Source organism: Eutrigla gurnardus (genome assembly GCF_963514095.1).
Source record: "Eutrigla gurnardus genome assembly, chromosome: 5".
In the NCBI taxonomy this organism is placed as follows: Eukaryota; Metazoa; Chordata; class Actinopteri; order Perciformes; family Triglidae; genus Eutrigla; species Eutrigla gurnardus.
The window spans coordinates 19553485-19574659 of record NC_139919.1 but is presented as its reverse complement, the minus strand read 5'-3'; the positions used below and the strand labels follow the sequence as shown (position 1 = coordinate 19574659).

Sequence of the window (21175 nt, the reverse complement as noted above, 5' to 3'; positions counted from 1 at the left end):
TGTGTAAACAAGCCCATGGAATTTAAAGATCACCTCTTTTCAAGCCTGTCTTAAAAATATGTCCCAACATGCACAGTTTGTGCCGGTTGCATTCATCCTGTTTATTTCGAGGCAATGTCCTAACATGCTTCCAATGTAAGTGATGAGATTGCTTCCTCTAGTTAGTGTTTGTGTGCTGAGCTACAGTGGAGGGGCATTTAAACAAAGAGAGTTTGTACTACAAAGACTGTACATTTGGAAAACATGCCTCTCAATCAGATTGACTGTGTACATCTAATTTGATCATATATGTGATATAATTATGTAATATAATATTCCCCACCTTAGTAATAATGCGCATTGTACTCTATTCATTTAAAAAAATAATGAAAATATAAAGTAAATATTGATTCTAAATTTCAGGTTTCAAAAAAATATTAACCTTACAAAGATGGCGCCTGCGTGTTGACAGGTCTCCTTCCGGGTGTTGTCCTTTCGTCACCGTGACGCGGCACGCACGTACGTCCCATACCATCAGTTGGCGTATGATAACAATAAACAACCCTGAAACAAGAGGTACGCACCAATAGGACCTGCCACTCCAATTCGACACAAACGTACCGAAATATGAGCCGAGACCGCTACGGGCAGATGGAGTAACGTGTCGTGAAGTCGCGGGGGAGTCTCGTCGCTCCTGACACAAAGGATTTTCGAGTTTTTGTGTCAAGCCTCGGGGAGTTACGGTCTACCCCTTCCTTAGCCCCTTGTAGCTAGCTGCGGCTCATTCCTCGTCCACGCATACTTTGTGTTAGTCTGTTATGCAGTTGCCAGAGGACTGTACTCGCACTCGTTCTCCTCCGCCACCTCTTTGCTCCCTCTCCCCGCTCACTCTGGCCCCATGTCTCGCTGGCTTTTCCCCTGGTCAGGCTCAATCAAGAAGCGGGCCTGTCGGTACCTCTTACAACACTACCTCGGCCACTTTTTGCAGGAGCGACTGAGCCTGGACCAGCTGGGCTTGGACCTCTACAACGGCAGCGGTGTCATTAAGGAAATCAACCTCGACGTCTGGGTGAGTGGTTTTTAGCCTAAAAGAGAAGTGACCAACTTCGCACCGCAACAGTGGGAATCCCGTGTGTTTTTGTCGGGCTCGTGCACCCTTGGCTGTTTCGCAACGGCTCTCGAGTTCAACAACAATCTCCAACGTCATGCTTTTAGCCTAGCTCGCATTTCTTCCGAGGACTGCAGATATACACCATCTCACCAGATTAGCTGCACCTCTACGTGGCTTCACATTCAGAATAGATATAGCGCCCCATGCCATGTTGACCGTTATAGAACCAGAGTAAACCAGTCATTCACATTTGTTTCACTTTGTGTTTCATACTGACTTGCTTCCTCTCTCCTCCAGGCGGTCAATGAGCTCTTGGAGTCTCTTGGGGCTCCCCTGGAGATAGTGGATGGCTTTGTGAGCAGCATCACAGTGACCATCCCCTGGCAAGCTCTCCTGACGGATCACTGCACCTTAGAAGTTTCTGGTCTCCAGATAACATGTCGACCCAAGTACCGGACCAGTAAGTTGAACGTCATCTCGAGTCAGTCTGTAGGATTCTAAGCACACATCGGGAGCCACTGGTTGAGTGAGGGGATCTTCTGGGGTTTTCTTAGATCTACCCATTTGGTCTCAGTTTGACAAATGTGGTCCCAAATTATGATTATTCTATTGATTAATCATAATAGATGTCAACATTTGAAACATAAAGAAACAGGTGTAAGACAAAATTTTGTGTGGTCCGAACTTATGAGTCTGATTGTAAAGACTAATTTATCCCCGTTTTTATTACTGTTTTCCCCTGATGTAGAGCTCTTATTATGCAGGTGATGGATAGGTGTTCATTTGATCTGATATTTAAATGCATGACTACAGTTATTTTAGTCAAATCCTTTTTCTAAGGTTGCAATTTATCACTTTTTATTTCTCAAGTGAGCGATGCATGGTTTTGTTCTTCAATAAAATGTCAGAAAATAGTGAAAAGGGCTTGCGCAATTAAGTCAGTGGTTTTGTCAGAGCAACAGTCTAAAAAAAAATAGTCACTAAAATGTCTTATAAAAGGGAAAGCAACCGCAAATGAGAGTCCCGTGTGAGTATTTTTTGCTTGAAAAATGACTCAAACACTGCACTATTTTAAGAATTCATTAATTTCCTGACAATCGATTACTTGACCAATCCTCTCAGCTCAACACTGTTCTACAGAAGGCTCAGTAGGTGCAAGCTGGATCTCCATTTGTAAATTGTTCATATTGCATACTAAGGAGTTACCTAATGTTTACATTGGAGTGTAGTCACTTGTGTCACTTACACTACGGCCCCATTTACACAAAGGGAAAACGCAGATATTCTAACTCAGATATAACTCTCATTTACACGAAAACCCTGTTTTTATCAAAGAAAACGATTATTTCTAAAAACTCCGGCCAAAGTGGAGATTTCTGATAACGCCGGTTATGTGTTGTCGTGTCAACTGGGAGAAACAGGGTTTTAGGTTCCCAAGCGTCACATTATGCGCCAGAAAATGCTTAACGTCATGTGAGCGCCCTATGTTGAAGTCGCTCGTGTTATTCCTTGTTGTTGATTCTGAGGATTCTGACTGGCTTGCAAGGCGTTAATCCTTCTCCCTACACTGCCGCCCATAGGTTTGGCATAGTTATAATGGTGCTCTGCGGCGTATTTATGCAGGTTGATGTAAATGACAACTTTTTTGAAAACGGAGGGGGGAGATATTCGTTTCTCTAAATACCCTGCTATGTATAAACGTGGCCTGCGTCTCTGTCAAAGCACAAGCAATCGCTGAATCCCATGTGATTTTGTTTGCACTCAGGTGGGGGTTGGGACTCCCAAGGCTGGTCATCAAGCATGACCTCCAGCATGCAGCTGGCTCAGGAGTGCCTGAAGGACCCCCCGGAGGCGTCCGAGGAGCCACCTGCCCAGCTGGAGGGGCTTGAGATGTTTGCACAAACCATTGAGACTGGTGAGTCAAATCTGTGCGTGTCCTCACGTTGAGAGGAAGTGACACCGTTGACATCCATCAAAGTTTCCCCACAGTAATAATCTGCATGCTGAAAGTTTTAGTGTGAACATTTCCCAAATTTAAAACCCAATCTGAACACACAAAGAAGAGATTATTTGAAAGATAAGTGCTGATGAACCTTGGTGTGACTCTCGTCTCCTCTGTGTTTGCAGTCCTTCGTCGTATTAAAGTCACCTTCATTGACACTATCGTTCGCATCGAGCACCAGCCCCTGGACCTGGAAACAGGCGTTGCCTTAGAGGTGCACATCAAAAGGTATGTCCTACCTCACTTAAGATTTACTTTCAAGGAAAGCTGCAAAGAATCAAAATAACACTATTTTATTTATTATTGTATCGCCTTACTGATTTTGTGTCCTCTTTATTTGGGATTTTTAAAAAAGCACATGAATAGTAAGGGAAACCCATTACTTATGATACTGTTTTTTTGCAGAAACATGCTGAAATAGTGCAGCTCTTGGAGCATTTTGACATTAAATTTCAAAGGTACCTACTGACTACCCGAGGCCTTTTAATGCTTTAGAAATATGATTATGTTCAGCACAGAAGACACACTTGATTTGTTCTACAAAAGAACAAAGTGTACACCACGCTTCTGAGCTACAACGCTACTTTCACTTTACGTCATTTTCTGTCATTAAAATAAAAGCAACAAGATTTACACCCACAGCTCCTCTTTTGCGCTTTTGTTGCATTTCATTTTTTATCACTCACATCCTCACTTATATTGCAGCGAGGGGTATGGTAATGTAAAATGGAAGCCAAGACTTGCATTTCCTCTCCTCTCTGCTCATCAGCAGATAAGGAGAAGAAGCCCCAGCCCTGTTATGAACTTGCACTCCTTGGCCTTGTCAGACAGCCTCAGGTTGAAGCTGAGTTTTAAACAGGGTCAGTACTGATGAGGTCATTCACCTGAGCAGGCGTTTATCAGTGGCTGCAGGTAACTGCAGGCTGTACTTAGAGGGATACTTTTGGATTAAAGTGGGGTTGTATGAAATACTTAACCATAGTCGGTGAATAATCTACAGTAGATGGCGGTCGGCACGCATACAGTTGGTAGGAACAGACAGGAGAGCCGTGGAAGCATATCTTAGACACCTGAAAGAAAGGCTCACCTAAACAAAATGATATTTGTTTAACTGTATATATTAAAAAACGTATCCATTTGAGCCAGTATGGAATGGGATTGATCAATATGTGGCCACCGTTGCTGTTGAGAGTCAGATAGTTGTATGACTAAAGATAAAATAATAATTATCATCACTTTTGAAAGTAATTCTGTTGTCGACGATTTGTTGTATTTCACTGCATTTTAAACTTCAGTGGGCAGTCCTGATCAAATAAATGTAGAAATCCCAGTCATGGGACTATATTATTAAAGCTGCAGTTTCAAAGTGAAGGTAATTGAGCTCATTTGCGGAGATTCCCAACTACTCACTTATTTGATGAATTGCCTTTTATTCCCCCTTCTCCATTGGTGACATATGTCCCATAACCGTGTTGCCATTTTCCTAACATGTAACTTCGACACTGTTGAACACTTTTTGGTTTTTGTGACTTATTGACAAAGCTGCTCAGGAAGGCTGTGTTGATCTGGGGTCAGTGACCAGAAGGCCCTATCATCTCAAATGCTTCATTTTTAGCAGAACAACTGATTCAAGTCCCGTAACGCATGTAACATGATGGTGTTTAATAAACTGGATGCCATCTCATCATCTGAGATCAACAGACTGACAGCAGTAATGTTCTTCAGCCACACAGCAACAAAATATAAAGTGTCACTTATGATAATATAGTTCCTAACCTTATACCAATGGTCAAAATGAAATTCACATTTCCTGAAACCAATTTGTTTACTGTCACAATTCAGGCATTGCTTTTTCCTGTTTGTGCCAGATACATTTTTTTTTTCATGGCGCTAAACAGTGTATTTGTTTGCACGGTTTTGCAGGCTGGAGTACTTTGACGAGGCAGTGCGAGATCCAGCCAGCCAGACTGCCGTGCCTGTCGATATCCACCAGCCGCCCGCCTTCCTGCACAAGATCCTCCAGCTGAGCGCCGTTCAGCTGCTCTACGACAGTACTGGCACATCACAGGTGATAGAGACCTCGGGATGCTTTATGTATGATCTCTGTATCCATTTATTTGTTGCTTTCCCACCCCTTCTTTTTAACTCATTAGCAGGACCACAAAATATTATTCAACTATATATATATATATATATATATATCTCAAAGAATAATTCTGAAGAGATGGGTAAAAACTCAAAAACCTTTCACCACGTTCTGCACCAGAACATGAGCAGTCCAGGAGGAGCTGACATGGATTAAAGGGGTTTAGAACTCAACACAAATATCCAGCTATTCAGACTTCATGAATCGGTTAAGATCACAGTTAAGATGAACTTTTCTGATTTGCTACTGTAGCAAAGTAATAATCACTTGCATTTGTTTGATTTTCTCCTCATTTTTAGGGTCCTCATGAGGGAGAACACCTTGAATCAGCCATGGCAAGTGAAGGAGAAGAGGAGGAGGAACAAGAAGAAGAAGAAGAAGATGATGATGAGGAGGAGGAGGGAGAAGAAGAAGAAGAGACGAAGCCCCAGACATCCCCATCCTGTCCTCCATCTCAGCCAGTGCTCATAGGAAGCTGCTCCGGTTTCATCGAGACTACCGTCAAGATCAAACAGAATGACATGCTGCCTGGACCAAAGGTGTATTTGTGTGTGTGTGTGTGTGTGTGTGTGTGTGTGTGTGTGTGTGTGTGTGTGTGTGTGTGTGTGTGTGTGTGTGTGTGTGTGTGTGTGTGTGTGTGTGTGTGTGTGTGTGTGTGTGTGTGTGTGTGTGTGTGTGTGTGTGTGTGTGTGTGTGTGTGTGTGTTATAACATCTCGGTTGATTAGTTAATGCAACTCTGACTCTGTTCTCTCATATTGACTTCTTTATCCTGTCTCTGTATTACTGTCCATCAGTTGGAGTTGGATGGTAAAGTGGGCTGTGTCCACATGCTGCTGGCTCCAGATCAAATAACCCATCTGACAGACCTGCTGGACGCCCTCTGCATAGACACAGGTACATTAAAACACACCCACTATGATAAACATGCACCCAGGCCTGGGTTACACCTGACTTTTGCCATTAAACACTCCGCGTTTGGTCACAATTTGACACTTAATTGAGAACTTTTAAGAAGACTGAATTAGGGCTAACACTAATACGATTTAGTCGAGTAATCGATTAGTTCGTTTAATCAAGTTTCTCCAAAAAGACAAAAATAACCACTTTAAATATTGTGTTTGCCTCGTTATTCAGCATAAAAAAAGCATATAAAAATGACGAATTTACTGAAGAAATCAGTCATCCAAGACCAAAACAGCTCATGGCATGAAATAAGATAAGTCATGTCCATCTATGATTTAAAAGATTATGGTGATTTTGGTCAGCTTATACTGATTGATGTAAAGAACCAGTCACAGTATAGTCAAGTCACAGCGGGGGCCTGTTATGATAATGTCAACAAGTAAAATGGACATTAGCATTCAGATTAATTATACATTTATGTATACTAATTATTCGATCCTTATGAGTAAAATGTACAAATGATACCTACCCATGCACTCTGAAAATATAACCTTTAGTAGTACATAATTTAAAACTCATCAAAAGAAGGGGAACTCGGATACACTCAGAGACAGACAAGAAGCCTGTGTTGTTCCCTCTGTAGTTCAGAGTTAGAGGATAAGGTCACAAACAACTGTTAATGTTGCATAAATATGAGGTCACACTCAGCCTTGAACACTTTCTCTCTCAGACACATTCCTAAATCTGTTTCTCTTTCTTCTTCCTCCCTCCCCCAGAGACGGAGACTAAGTGTGGTGGAGCCCTCAGTCGTCCGTTGGACTCAGACGACCTGCGTTTGATTGAGGAGGACCTCAGTAAGCAGCTGGGCTCCAGTCCCAGAGACAGGGACTGGGATAGTGATCCTGACCTGGAGCCCTACATCTCCACCCTGGAGAATGGAGGTACACAGAGAAGCAAAGGTCCAGTTATAAAAAGTCTGTCTGAGATGCATCATAACCTCAGCAGGCCTGCTCCTAAAGGCATGTAGTTTTGTAAAATGTCAGCTGCTCTGGGTTAATACTTTGAAAACACTCCTTCCACTCCTTTCTTTGCAGTAACCCTGAAGTTTTCATTTTAGGCTTTAACTTGTCACTCTGTTTGTGAATGTCTATTCTTGGGTCTAAAATGCTTTTTACAAATAAAATGTATTTTTATTATTATTACCTGCAGATATGTTTTTCTCCATGTGTCCTGCTGGAATGAACAGTAGCGTGACATCTGTGCGCTCCGGCAGCGAGTTGTCAGACAGTGATATGGAGTCCTCCACACACAGTCTGGCCAGCTTCACACAGCCGGCATCATTGTCTGCACAGGTACTGTACTGTGTTGTGTGTGTTTAGTAGATGGCAGTATGTAGAACAGCGAATGAAATAAACGGTATTCACACAATATATTTAATGTGATTGTGTGCACCTAGGGGTGGGTAAAAATATCGATACGGCAATATATCGCAATACTTTGCTGCCCAATACAATATCGATTTTTCAACTCCAAAGATTGATTTAAAAAAAAAAAAAAGATTCATGTTTAGACGCGTTGTGAATGCAGTACTTTATCCCTTTTCATTTTATTTTCAATATTTATTCCAGTGAATTTCATGGGAATTAATAAAATGGAGAGGCTGTTTTGAATGAAATAGTTTTGACTCAATTTGTCCTCTGATCAATATCATCTGATGTACATATACAGGTACTTGTGTTTTCATCTTTATTTATATCGCAAAATCGTGATACGTATCGTATCGTGAGGTTCTTGCCAATACTCACCCCTATGTGCAACCTTTCTTTCCTTACTTAGAAAACAGAGCTGGAACTTATACATGCACCCATCTAATCACAAGCAGTCTGATTTCCACTGTGATGTTCCCTCCCAGGGCATGGTGAACTGTCCCAGGAGATATCCTGTAGCAGGCTGTCTGTCGAGTCTACCCCAGGCAAGCGGCCGGGCCAGAGGTAAAAATCACTGCAATGCTGAGTAAGGGGTCATTCACATGTGCTTCTGTTACATCTCTCGTCACTTAAAACCTGCCCACTGCCCTGTAGGTTTACAATATGAAATACTGCACCGTCCTCAAAAGGACTTTCCTTGATGACGCCTGCATGTTACCACTTTACACAGCTGTTTGACCTTTTTGCCAGAAAAGAAGTGTGCCCTAAAAAAAAAAACTCTTCCTTGCAGTACGTTCACACAGTGGCCAAGCAGAGCAGCTGAAGCCTGATGCCTTGTTGCGTCTGACCCTTGGTGGGCTCACCCTAACCCTGCTGCAGGAGGACCCACCCACTAAGCCTGATGGAGCCTCCTCATTGGCTCAGGTGTCTCAGGTGTTCTTCCGGGAGCTGGCCTTCTTCAAAGACAGCATGTTTAGTGAGCGAGACTTCCATCATCTGAGAGGCGGCTTTGCCAAGGCCTGCCCACACTCCCATCTCAGGTAGAAACACACACACATCATGTGGACATAGCTTCCCATATAGTTTTACAATACTCACAGATAAGAAAGGTACTTAATATGGATGCAGTGTTTTTGTTTTCGGTAATGTTTATATAAATATAAGAAGAAACTTGTTTCAGGTGATGACACTGTAAATTGGTTAAACTCTATCAACCTTGATGAAGTATCTGTAGGTTTGAGGAATGTCTTACATGTCTGAAATAAAACATTTTTTTCATAAATCTCATTCTCGTTTGCCCTATCGCTCTCTCTCTCTCCCAGAGTGACAGGAGCAGCAGTGCAAGTCGCTTGCGAGATGCGAAGCGGGAGACGCCACAGCCGGGCCGTGACCTCTGACCTTTCCTTCAGCAGACTGGAACTGTTGGAGTGCCTCTGGGAGGAAGGAAATCCTCAGTACAGCGAGGTAGAAAATGTCTCTGTGGCTCTGTTCACACAGTCAGATGTAGAAACTTAAGTAAATCTTCATCATTGTATTTTCAATGTGATCACACTCATGACAAAGTTCATGTTAGAGAGACCTTAAAAAAATCCCATGAATTGTGACACGTAATATGACATATTCACACCGTAACTTTGAACATGACTTGTTCCTGTTTTCCCAAAGTTGTTATGGTTATGTTTGTTGTTCTCTTTCCAAGCTGATAAGGATGACTTGAGAGGACATTTTTATCTCTTTTTGTGTCTCTTTCTAGTTGCTTCAGTTTCAGAAAGCTGGTCTGTTCACAATTGGAGCTGCTGCCAGACCGTGTGCCCAACTACACTATGGCCTCACTGAAAAACACCTGCGTAAAGTACGCATTTATACACACACACACACACACACACACACACACCCTGACATGATATGTACCTGTGAAAAAAATCAGTGAAAATAGTTTTTTGTCCATTACTAACTCTGTGTGTGTGCTGTGTGTGTGCTGTGTGTGTGCTGTGTGTGTGTGTGTGTGTGTGTAGGGTAAACAGCGGGTGGTGCGACGGGACAGTGTAGTGCGGGTGGAGCTGGCAGAGCTGAGCGCCGAGCTCGACCTGGACATCCTAAGTCGCCTGGGGAACCTAAGCAAAGCCTTCAGCCACTGTCCCACACAGTCTACTCGACCTGGACTCGTTCAGGTGAAACCCCACGTACATTTATTGCATCATTAAGAAACCAATTACAAAGTACAAATCCTGAAGAAATGTAGATCTTCTTCCAATTGCAGTAGTCAGTAAACCATAGGCCAGACAACACGATGTCTTGAAGTGGGTCTATGACATGGAATGACAATGGGATATGGAAAAAGAAATAAATAAATGAAGCTAAAAGTAAAGTAAAGCTTCAACGATTGACTAGCACAGAAGAAATCTGACTACTCTGTAGCCCTGTGACTGAATCAGCTGTTCAAATGCATGTTCAGCCAACACTCTTTGGATAAATGAATACTCAAGAGTTCTCACTGTCTCTCCTCAGACCCAGAGCAGCGAGCTATGCTCCTCCTTCACACTCCTCTCCCCCCACGCCATCCTCAAGCTTCGTTTCCCCATACCCGACCTGCGACCCCTCCCTAAGCGTCGACCTCCAACACAGAGGGCCGTGCGGCAGGAGACCCTGGTACTGGAGCTGAGGGACCTGGAGCTGAAGCACCAGGAGGCCCCAGACCTCCAGACTGAGCAGACTGCCCCGGGACAGCCATGGGCTCCCTGCCTCACCCAGCTGCTGGAGGCCTCCTTCACTGACCTGCATGGTGTGAACACACACATCCCACACAGTGTTTCTTTTTGTTAAGAAACAGACAAAGAAACAAACTAAAAATGTTGCATGTATTCCTGTAGAACACAATTCATTATTAAAAAGCGAGCTGATGTGTCTCACCAGGGTCGTATGAGGGATGGGAAGGCGGCTCTTTCCCCTGTTTCAGAGTGACGAAGAACCGTGACTCTCTGCCGAGGTTAGTAGGGTGATTCTGACAATAATTCCATCGATAATTTGCAATATGCACTTTACGCTATCGAAGCTCTTCAAGAGAAAGTTGGAGTCTCAATTGAATTGTTCTTGCTCATAAAATGAGATAAAACATGTCTTATTATGAAATCTACCACAAGCCAGTATTTGTTATTTTTCTGTGAGCAGGATATCAGTGCGGGTGCGTGGAGGTGAGACTCAGGGCCCAGCTGCAGGTCTGGGTGGGATCAACCTCATCAGGGACCTGGGGGCCGCCTTCTTCGAAAGTCACTGTGAACTCAACGACAAAACCAGCTCCCCGTTCTCCTCAAACCGCACCATGTTTGAGACTGAGGAGGTGTGCTGACACATAAACAGAATACAATATATCAGGCATCTCATGGAGATTCCACACCAAACTCATCCCTCCCGTTCTCTCCTCCTTACTTGATGTAGATGGTGATTCCAGCCGACCCAGAGGAGATGCGTCAGTTTCAGGCGCAGTGTGTCGCTCAGTGTCAGTGTGCAGTGGACATTAGCCTGCCACTGGCCTACATCCTCCTGCCCAGCAAACAGGCCTTCCAGAGCTTCTACAACAGGTACGGCAACAGTAGCAAAGGTGTGATGGCTGTTTTCCAAGAAAACATTATCAAGGTATCCTCCAGAAGTTGGACATTTTTAAACATTTTCTTCAGTAAAATGTCTTTTTATTGTACAGCACAGAACACGTCTTACAAGATGCACTTTATGTGCCTTTAAACCTCTTTTTATTGAGCTGGAGCCCTCGTTCTTGGGCTCCTCGTGTAGAACTGTAATTAGTTGTGTTAGAAATAGCTTTGTTCCTTTTTTTTTGTCTTTATATTGGTCTTACACCCTGCAGTTGAAGTGACACTAATGTTCCTCACCCACCCCTTTGTCCAAAAGGATCAATAATGACCTGTTGATGTGGGAGCCTCCTCCCCCCTCCGCCCACAGTCCTGACCAGAGCCGCCATCAACACGATGACTTCAAGCTCTGCAAGTCGGCCTTTAGACTGGGTGAGTTTGACTGCCTTGATCTACATCTATTAAGTAAAATAGCAACTAGCCAGTGAAATATATTTTATTAAATAAGCAGGTTTTGCGTGTTGTATCGGGATTACTAATTCCTTGAATTTAATTAATTAATTTAAGTATGTTTTCTCTGTTTTTTCTCTCTCTCTCTCTCTGCCAAAAGACTCTGACTCAGAAGAAGATGAGCCTCAGTTCTATTTGGCCAATGAATCATCTGGAAAGACACAACAGTCCGCTCCCCAGCCCAACCACAACCTCAGCCTCCTCTCCCTCACTGTGATAATCGGCAAAGGTCGCCTCCAAGCCAGAACAGACAAGAAGGTGAGCCATGTGGCTGCTTCAAAGTCACCTCTCCAAAACATGAGACTTTATTCTCAATTTTCGGGGGGTTTCTGAACCATTTCCATGTCATCTAATTGATTCAGGAGGACCAAAGTCATGGGGAAATTGTGTTGGACCTGGAAGGGGGAAAGATTTTCAGTGTGGCACAGCACCAGAATGACCCCAACCTCAACTTCCTGTGTTTAGAAAGCAGACGAGTGGAACTCTACCATCGCGGTACACATTGTCATGTTGTGTCATAATTTGTGTTTTCCTCTTTGAGTTATATTGAAGTAGATTTAAAATGTTATCTTTATACCACTCCACTGCAGCGGTGGTGAAAGACAGCCCAATCCCACAGCGGTTGGAGATGCCCAACTTCACTCCCCCAAAGCACTTGGACCCAACTATCTTCCCCACAGAAATGGGTGTGAGCAGTGTGAGCGGAAAGGAGGGGGAGTTACAGATGTTGTCCACGGCCATCAAAATCACGCTGGACCCACAGAGGAGTGTTAAGGTACGTCCACCTCAAATGTCTGATTTTGCTGCCGGTGCAAATTTGAAATTACACGTTTGCGTCCGTCTCTCACTGTAGGAGTTCCTGGTTGCCCTTCGACTTCATGGTGCCACCATGAGACATTATGTGACACAGACTGATCACAGCTGGCATGAGCAGGTGAGAAGCATTACTCTGCAGATCATAGTCTTCTCAGTAGCTTCTGGTTCCTCAATGTTGTTTATGGGCAATGAACTGTGCATTTGTGGTTATATTTTTTATTTAATTTCAAGGCTTTCAATATGTTTTTCTTATGTCTTGCTTAAATTGCCTAATTATAAAAAATATCAAGGGAAACGGCAGAAGAGTTTTCATCTCTTGGAGTTTCAGAAGTCGGATTCAAAGATTTGGTGTCGGAGACAGAAAATCTGTTCTCTCTCTAGAGCAACATTTTGACATTCCTCCTTCGTGCAAAAATAGAAATGTATAAATGTGAAATACAAGAGAGGGAGATGTCAATTTCTTGAGTAGCAATAGACCAGAGTGCAGTGGAGTAGTAAGATATTGTGCCATACAATCAACTGTATATTCTGAATATGGGGTGTAGCAGCTGCTTTTGCTGAACTAGAAACACTGTACGTTGTCTATTTTACTATTAGTTATTCAAACATTCCCTTTCTTGCTCACAGAGTTAATAAGTAGTAGGTATTAGTTCTTTGTGCCAGGAAAGTATGATTTAATACAACAGAGTGCATAACCCAATAGATCGGAAGCCAATGTTATTATAGGAGTCATCTTTGTTTGTTCCATTTTATTTTTATTCATGAATTTAAAATGGTTGTTTTGCTCCGTTTTGCCTGCCGGCTGATTCTGTGTTTGTTACAGCTAGTTGACTTCCTGGATGTCATTGATGATCCCATCCTGGGTTACACAGCACCTGCCGTCATCACTGTCCTCCACACACACCTTGCTACCTGCGCTGTCGACTACAGGTAGATAACGAACTAAAAGAAATGTGGCAAAAAGATTACATTATACATTTCTCCTCTCACCCATACATTGTGATTTTCTGTTTGCCAGGCCTTTGTATCTGCCACTGCGCGTGTTTTTCACAGCAGAGTCGTTCTCTCTGTCGAGTAATATCATAGTAGACACCGCCACCTTCCACCTCAGGTACAGTTCACCACTAACTGAACATGAAGATTGTCCATTAATTGAATCACATTGATCTCTGTCTAAGTTGTGTTTTCTATTATATTGTGGTCAGATTCATCTTGGATGACTCTGCTCTCTACCTCTCTGACAAATGTGAGACTGACACCGTTGACTTGAGGAGAGGTGAGACACATGATACGCATGATGTTGACATGTTACAGGCACAGAATAGCTGTAAAAGTGAAGCTGTTGGAGTTGCATGTAGTTGTTTGTAGCTCTAATCTCACTAGGTTTGCAAGTTTCTTCATGTCTGTTGCTTTAATCGAGCATTTTTATCTTCAAAAGATGTTTTTTTTGTTGTTGTTGTTGTTGTTGTTGCAAAAACAGGTGTTTGAAAATGTGGTCACCTTGCAAACAGGAATGTCTTATATTTGCACCAATACAGAAGTTAATATTAGTCACACAAACAAGAATCGGTGATAAAATGAGCTCCGTATTCCTAGAAACCACCATGTGTCTTTGTGTCCCACAGACTATGTGTGTGTTCTGGACATTGACCTACTGGAGCTCGCCATCACCACGTGGAAAGGCAGCGATACGGGCAAGCTGGTGAGTGTTTACATGTTTACATAAAGCATGCAGACAACGCCTGCCAGGGAAAAAATGTGAGAGTAAATAACACTTTATAATTTGGCTCCTTTGAAAACCACTAACAAGCACAGGCCCCGTCTTTATAAATATTTGTTTTACCATAATGAAGTTTCACTATAATAATAGACGAAAAGACGAGCATCACTTTACAGTTGGACACGGAACAGAAGACAAACAGGCAACAGTAAACATCCAACAACAAAGCTGCTGTTTAACCAATCGGTAACAAAGAGTAGAGATATAAGTAGGGTCAGTTAAGTCACAATGCAGCAATGTTTTTCATGTACATTTGCATTGCATTAATTAATTCTTAATTTAAAGTTGCTTCTTCTGTTTCCTCTCTTCGTTCCCCAGTCTCAGCCTCTCTTTGAGCTACGCTGCTCCAACAATGTTGTTCACGTTCATACCTGTGCTGATTCCTGCGCTGCCCTGGTCAACCTGCTGCAGTACTTGGTCTCCCAGGGTGACCTGCACCCCCCACCGCGACATGCCTCACCCACCGAAATCGCTGGCCAGAAATTACCAGTAAGCCTGCTGTAGTAGCAGTAGTAGAATTACAAAATGAAGAATCAGAATGGCAATGAAGTGTAAAATATTACATGAAATAATTAAAGTAAAAGTGGAAACATTTTAACTCAAACATTTACAGCTCAGAATTCAGGAAAGAATATTATTTGATGCTGTGTTTTTGGGATGAGTTGTACCGCATAGTATATAGTCTTCTAGAATTTTCTCCATAATGAATGGAGTGATTGCTAAGGAGAACGGAATGGTTCCATAAAGAGGTATACGATGCCATATAATTGTCTAATGTTCTTCTGTAATATTGTGTGTTAGCTGTCAGAAAGCCCTGCGTCGGTGCTGCCCTGCCCTCCAGCAGAAACTGCTGAGATCAACCAGTACGATCTGGCTGATGCCTTAATTGACACAGAGAAGAGCAACCGAGAAGAAAGTTTGGATCCAGGTACGGAAGAGTCCGTCTCTTCTCACACATCTCAACATCATTACAGGATACGGCTCAGTCAAATTCTGTATTGACCCACGTTTCCTTGTGTATAGGATGATTGTGGGCTGATTTGTTTAAATTGGTTTCCATAAGTGCTATAACACTGTGGTGAAAAGTCACATCTGTATGCGCCGTACACATGTGCTCATGATGTTTTACAGGTTCCCCCTCCGTGCCAAGAGGCTCGCCTGTCTCCGTCTACCTCTTCCCTGGTGAAGCTTCAAAGCGCAGCCCCTCCGTCCTGCAGGTTGATGACTCCGAGCTTGATGGACTGGTTGCCACGGCAATGGAGGCCCAGGCAGATATGATGTCAGAGGAAGGCTCCGAGGGCTCGACCGACAATGATGACTTTTGCATCTTGGAGGCTCCCGGGATGGGCATTCCTGTGAGTCCCTCTGCTTGCTTTTGTGGTCCATTAGCTCACGTTCCCTTATGGCATGGATTATTTTCAGATGCTGTCTGTTTGCTTCCACAAAAATGTGGGATTTACACACATTCACATGTTACAGCCCAGGGACGGGGAGCCTGTGGTGACCGTGTTGTCTCAGGGCCCCATCAGAGTGAAGGAGAGTCACTTCTACCGACCTCGAGGCAGCTCAGACCTGCTCAGAGCCCCCAACCGTTTCCCGGTGCCCCAGAGCAGGGTGATACTACGAGAGATCTCTGTGGTCTGGCATCTCTATGGAGGCAAGGACTTTGGTGGCAAGCCCATGTCCATACATGCCCAGCACACAAACAGGTAACACACACACACACACACACACACGGCAGTAAGCATTTTCACAGATTCAATTACAATGTATTCATCAGTGTTTTGTTCATCTTGACTGTTGCTCTAAACCATCTCCGTCCTCCTCCACAGAGGTCGTTCAGTCCCCGCTGGTGTTCGTGGATCCCCGTCTCGCTCTGTCGCTCCCTCTCGTCCCCAGAACTCCTGGCGCTGGGCTGGAGGCAGTGGGCGTCAGCACACACTGCTGATGGAGATCCAGCTCACCAAGGTATCTTAACAGTATGTGTGTAAGATGAATTGAGATGAAACTGAGACTAGAAGTGGTTGTCAGCTAGTTTGTCGTAATATAGGTCTCTGTAGCAAATAAGTGATTTGAAACTTAAGCATTTTGTATTTAACTCAAACTATTTTTATGTTCAAACCCTCATATTTGAATGCAATCAGTTTTAATGCACTTTTAAAGGAATAGTTTGAAACTTTGAGAAAATGCTTATTCACTTTCTTGCAAAGAAGATCGAGAAACAGGGAAATCTCAAACCATCACTTTAACTTCAACTTTATTGAAATAACTTCAGCGATTTTCCCCTCCCACAAGCACATTTAAATCCTTTTCAAAACATCCCTCCTGCTCCTACAGGTGTCCTTCCAGCATGAGACCTATCCAGTAGCAGTAGCGGGGCCGGATGGGGAGGGGTCAGTGGCGACAGGGGTTGGTCCTGGTGGTGAACAGCCCCTCTCCAGGCAGGTGTTCATTGTGCAGGAGCTGGAGGTTCGAGACCGACTGGCCTCCTCACAAATCAACAAATTCCTCTACCTCTACACCAGCGAGAGTATGCCTCGCCGAGCTCACTCCAACATGGTGAGACGGCAGAGAGGACTTTGAGTTCTTACTACTGAAATGGCAGATGTTGAACATCTTGTTCTTTTAAAATATATATATATATATATATTGATAATGTCATATATATGTTATTGATTGTGAATTTTCTTTTGTAGCTCACAGTGAAGGCCCTGCAGGTGTGTCCAGAGTCTGGCCTCGGTGGACCAGAGTGCTGTCTTCGAATCAGCCTGCTGCCTCTACGACTGAATATTGACCAGGTAACTCCAGACACCGAATACTAAAAGTGGAATATTTTCCATCCAATCAAGTTTTAGTCAGAGTACATGACAGCCAAACTTTTGTTGTATTTTTCACTGTGTAGAAAATGAAGATTGTTTTGAGTTTTACTCAACTCTCTCCTGTGAATGCTTCAGTCCTGAGAAATATACAACTCTTAATGATATTTATTAGAAATGACCCCATTCATTACCAGTACTAGAACTGTATCAGATTGGAGCAAACATGTAACTTCTTATAATAACTATTGTTGTCTCCACATCTAACGAGCCTTTTATCTCTGTATGTCTCCTGTCCAGGATGCACTGTTTTTCCTGAAGGACTTTTTCAGCAATCTAGCTTCATTTGTCAACCCTTACCTGCCCGTGGACCCTGCAACTGAAGGTGAGTTGCCTTTGATAATGTTTTTTTTATTCTTTGCTGCATGAATCGTCAATTGTCTTTCATACTTAATGTTAGTTTTTTTGTAAATAATAAAATGCATTTAAGTTATATAAATTGGCACTAACCGAAACAGAAAACAAACTTTAGTCACAGATGTGGATTAAATCTCTTGGGATCAGTGTGTGGGAGAGAGGAGGTTAACAGATGGTCCAATATGTGAATATGTATTTTTCTAATAATTCTCCCCATTTATCTTTCAGTGAAGGCAGACTCCTCCCAGAAGGCATCTGAGGAGGCAGAGTCAGCCGCTGGTCTGGGACCTGACCTCGCCGCTTCTGTGGAAACTACCTACAGTGAGCAGAGCTCGTCCTCTGCCGGCTCCACCTCCTCTTCAGAACAGCCAATCTACTTTCGGTACGTAAACACTGTCTGATTCTGCTTTTACAAACTAAAGGGAATATGTGTTAAATACTCCTAACTTAAATAAAGTTTAAAAATGTTAGTAGATAATGTGGTCTTTCTCTTCCTCCCCTGCTATTTCCAGGGAGTTCCGATTCACATCTGAAGTGCCTATCTGGCTGGACTATCAGGGCAAACATGTTGTCATTGAACAGGTGGGAGGTCACTCAAACAGCTCATCCACCATTCAGCATGAACCAAACTTGGTGACACAAATCTGTAGGATTTCACCAGGCTAATAATTGTGCCATCTGTCCTGCTCTTTGTTTCACAGGGAACGTTTGCAGGGATTCTCATCGGCCTAGCCCAGTTGAACTGTTCTGAGTTGAAGCTGAAGAGGCTCTGCTGCAGACATGGGTAGAGATACAGACTTCCTTACCAACACATCTAATCGTTTGCTTGAGATGCATAGTCATGAGAATACATCACCCTCTTTGAAAAGGCAAACCAGTTGAGTTTTCAGTTGCAAGTCTTAATTCTGCTACACTTTATAGTCTCCTGGGTGTGGACAAAGTAATCCAGTTCGCCGTCACAGAGTGGCTGACAGACATCAGGAAGAATCAGCTGCCGGGCATTCTGGGAGGTGTTGGTCCCATGCACTCGGTTGTCCAGCTGTGTGAGTTGATAACACACTGTTGTACACAGCATCATCTTCACATTTGCACATTCTTTATCGTGTTTTATCCCTTGGTTGATTTCCTTTTCTCTTCTTTCTATCTCTGTGCGTTTCTCCAGTCCATGGAGTGAGGGATCTCTTCTGGTTGCCCATAGAGCAATACAGAAAGGATGGACGCATTATTCGAGGTCTCCAGAGGGGGGCAGCATCATTTGGCACCTCCACAGCCTCAGCTGCTCTGGAACTCAGCAACAGGCTGGTGCAGGCCATACAGGTACTCAGTCTTACAGTTATACAAAAGCTAGATTTGGACCATAGTTTGAAATGTGGGACGACTTGTTTAAGGATTATAGGATAAACAAGCCTCAGGTATGTGATGCCTGATGTCTGGTTCTTTTACAGGCCACAGCAGAGACGGTGTACGACATCCTGTCTCCAACTCCACCCCTGAACCGCTTTGCGATCACAGAAGGCCGGGCCCCCTCCAGCCGGCCCCGCAGAGCTGCTCAGCCTGCAGATCTCCGAGAGGGTGTGGCCAAGGCCTACGACACCGTCAGAGAGGTGCATACCCAAACTTACCCTCTCTAAATTGATTATCGACGCTTCTAAAGAACAGAAAGACAAAAAATAACCCGTCACCTCTGATTATAGGACCATATATCTGCAATAGGTCTATATTAGCCATAGAATGAGTGCACCAATAAAGCTGAAATGATTAGTGGATTAATCAATTCGAAAATCATATATATAAGATTATTTCCTGCACAAGCTGATTTCTGCTTTCTTGAGTGCATGCATGTAAATGTACTGAAATGCTAAATATTTTGAACTAAGCTCTCCCTCCCACCGTCTCTCTGCTCTCCAGGGAGTAATCGACACGGCTCAGACCTTGTGCGATGTAGCATCCCGTGGCCACGAACAGAAGGGTCTGCCCGGTGCCGTGGGTGGTGTCCTGCGGCAGATCCCGCCCACCGTGGTCCGACCCTTAATAGTGGCCTCTGAAGCCACTTCCAATCTGCTCGGTGGCATGCGGAACCAGATCAAACCAGACGCCAGGAAGGAGGATTTCCTGAAGTGGCGCACAGAGGAGGGTCAAGAATGATGACAACTTTTGTTTTGCCTGTGTGTGTGTGTGTGTGTGAGCGCGAGAGATTTTGATCTCGGCAAGTCTCCACTAAGGGAGTGAGGGTTTAAATGTTAAAACCCTGAACCCTGAAATGTGCATGTGTGTATGGACTTATGAGAGTCTCGAGGCAAAAACAAAGCAACAACTAACAACTACTGCAATTATTGACACCCAGTGTTCTAGGCGGCTCCATCATACATGGACTTAACCAGATTTCATCGTTCTGCTTTGCATCCAGCAAAAGCTCTCCCCATATTCCTCCCATAATGCACCAGTCTGCAGATTTCTCCTCTACTGTCGGTGCAAACATATCACAGGTCACTCTCATTCAATCAGTTTTCAATCCAACCCAGGTCAGGTAGGGTTCTCTCTCTCAAGGCACTTCATGTGCTACGTAATTGTGCGGCTTAAAACTATTCTAATTCAAAATAATTATTTCTGGCAAGGTTCTTCCAAGGTCCTTGGAGAATGAGGTAGGGGGAAGTGGTAGCAGGTTACCTTTTTTGGGTGCAATGTTCTACGATCTGACCTGATCATGATGTGACCTGAGCTTTGGTCTACTGATGCTCATAGCCTAGACTGGGAGAATATTTGAATGAAGTGTCCCTTTGCTAACATCCTCCAGATGTCGGCAGATGGTTTTCACCCCAACTTCCCCAACACAACATATTGTTGGTTACACTCCCACTGTACCCCTGCTTCTCTCAGCGCTGTTATGTGTGCCATAAACTTTGCAGGATGCCCTTTTTAACAAGTTTGTGTTGCCTTCGTCAAACTTGCATCTCTTCTGCTACTGTTCAAGCATAACACATACTGGCTCTTATGGATGCATACCTGACTGAGAACAAGTTTCCTGACTGAATAGGAATACAGATCACACAAAGCCTCTTAGCTCTGTAGCTTCACAAAGTCAAGTTTGACTTCAGTCATCTGTAACTGGCAGTTAACTGTCCAGATGTCAGCCAGTGGTTATTTCTTCTGCATTGCAGCTCATTTGTGCTTCTATTTCCATGGATAATTGAACTGGGATCTGAATTCACCTACTCTGTCATCAAAATTGCTTTGCCCTCAAATATAGTTGCCTTCCTTAATTTTTTATGTTTCTTTATTTGTTGTTTTTTTAATTCTGTTAACACAGTAAGTATTGTCATACTCGTTTTCATAATAAGTATTGTGAAGATGTGAATCTGATGAAGATGGAGGGTGAAAAATTGGGGGGGTGCGGTTTTAAAAAAAGTTTTACATTTTTATCTTTTTTTTTGTTTTGTTTAATAAATGTGTGTGTGTGTGTGTGTGTGTGTGTGTGTGTGTGTGTGTGTGTGTGTGTGTGTGTGTGTGTGTGTGTGTGTGTGTGTGTGTGTGTGTGTGTGTGTGTGAGTGAGAGAGAGTGTGAGACAAAGAGAATGTTTGTGTGTGTGCATGATGCATGTCTGTGAGGGTGACAGGTTGATGCTTGTTGCACTTCTTGTGTGTAATTACTATTTACTATATCATAAACTGTATGAATGACCTGT

General features: G+C 43.5%; 1 protein-coding gene across 1 annotated transcript; it reads left to right on the top strand.

The window, feature by feature from the left end:
• The first annotated feature begins 533 nt into the window (after nucleotides 1-533).
• On the top strand, nucleotides 534-20161 carry atg2a (autophagy related 2A). Its single transcript, XM_084009056.1, has 42 exons — nucleotides 534-1048; nucleotides 1388-1550; nucleotides 2856-3005; nucleotides 3218-3320; nucleotides 5016-5160; nucleotides 5538-5777; nucleotides 6034-6133; nucleotides 6919-7083; nucleotides 7352-7494; nucleotides 8055-8133; nucleotides 8360-8609; nucleotides 8892-9033; nucleotides 9323-9421; nucleotides 9585-9740; nucleotides 10078-10351; nucleotides 10483-10555; nucleotides 10738-10906; nucleotides 11005-11147; nucleotides 11473-11585; nucleotides 11764-11921; nucleotides 12026-12158; nucleotides 12254-12438; nucleotides 12517-12597; nucleotides 13303-13409; nucleotides 13498-13590; nucleotides 13685-13755; nucleotides 14105-14181; nucleotides 14578-14748; nucleotides 15061-15187; nucleotides 15391-15614; nucleotides 15739-15968; nucleotides 16092-16227; nucleotides 16597-16818; nucleotides 16956-17057; nucleotides 17376-17460; nucleotides 17721-17874; nucleotides 18005-18074; nucleotides 18194-18276; nucleotides 18414-18535; nucleotides 18655-18809; nucleotides 18938-19096; nucleotides 19401-20161. Exons 1-42 carry the CDS (start codon nucleotides 878-880, stop codon nucleotides 19635-19637), a joined length of 6060 nt encoding a protein of 2019 aa, XP_083865182.1. The 5' UTR covers nucleotides 534-877; the 3' UTR covers nucleotides 19638-20161.
• Nucleotides 20162-21175: the final 1014 nt, after the last annotated feature.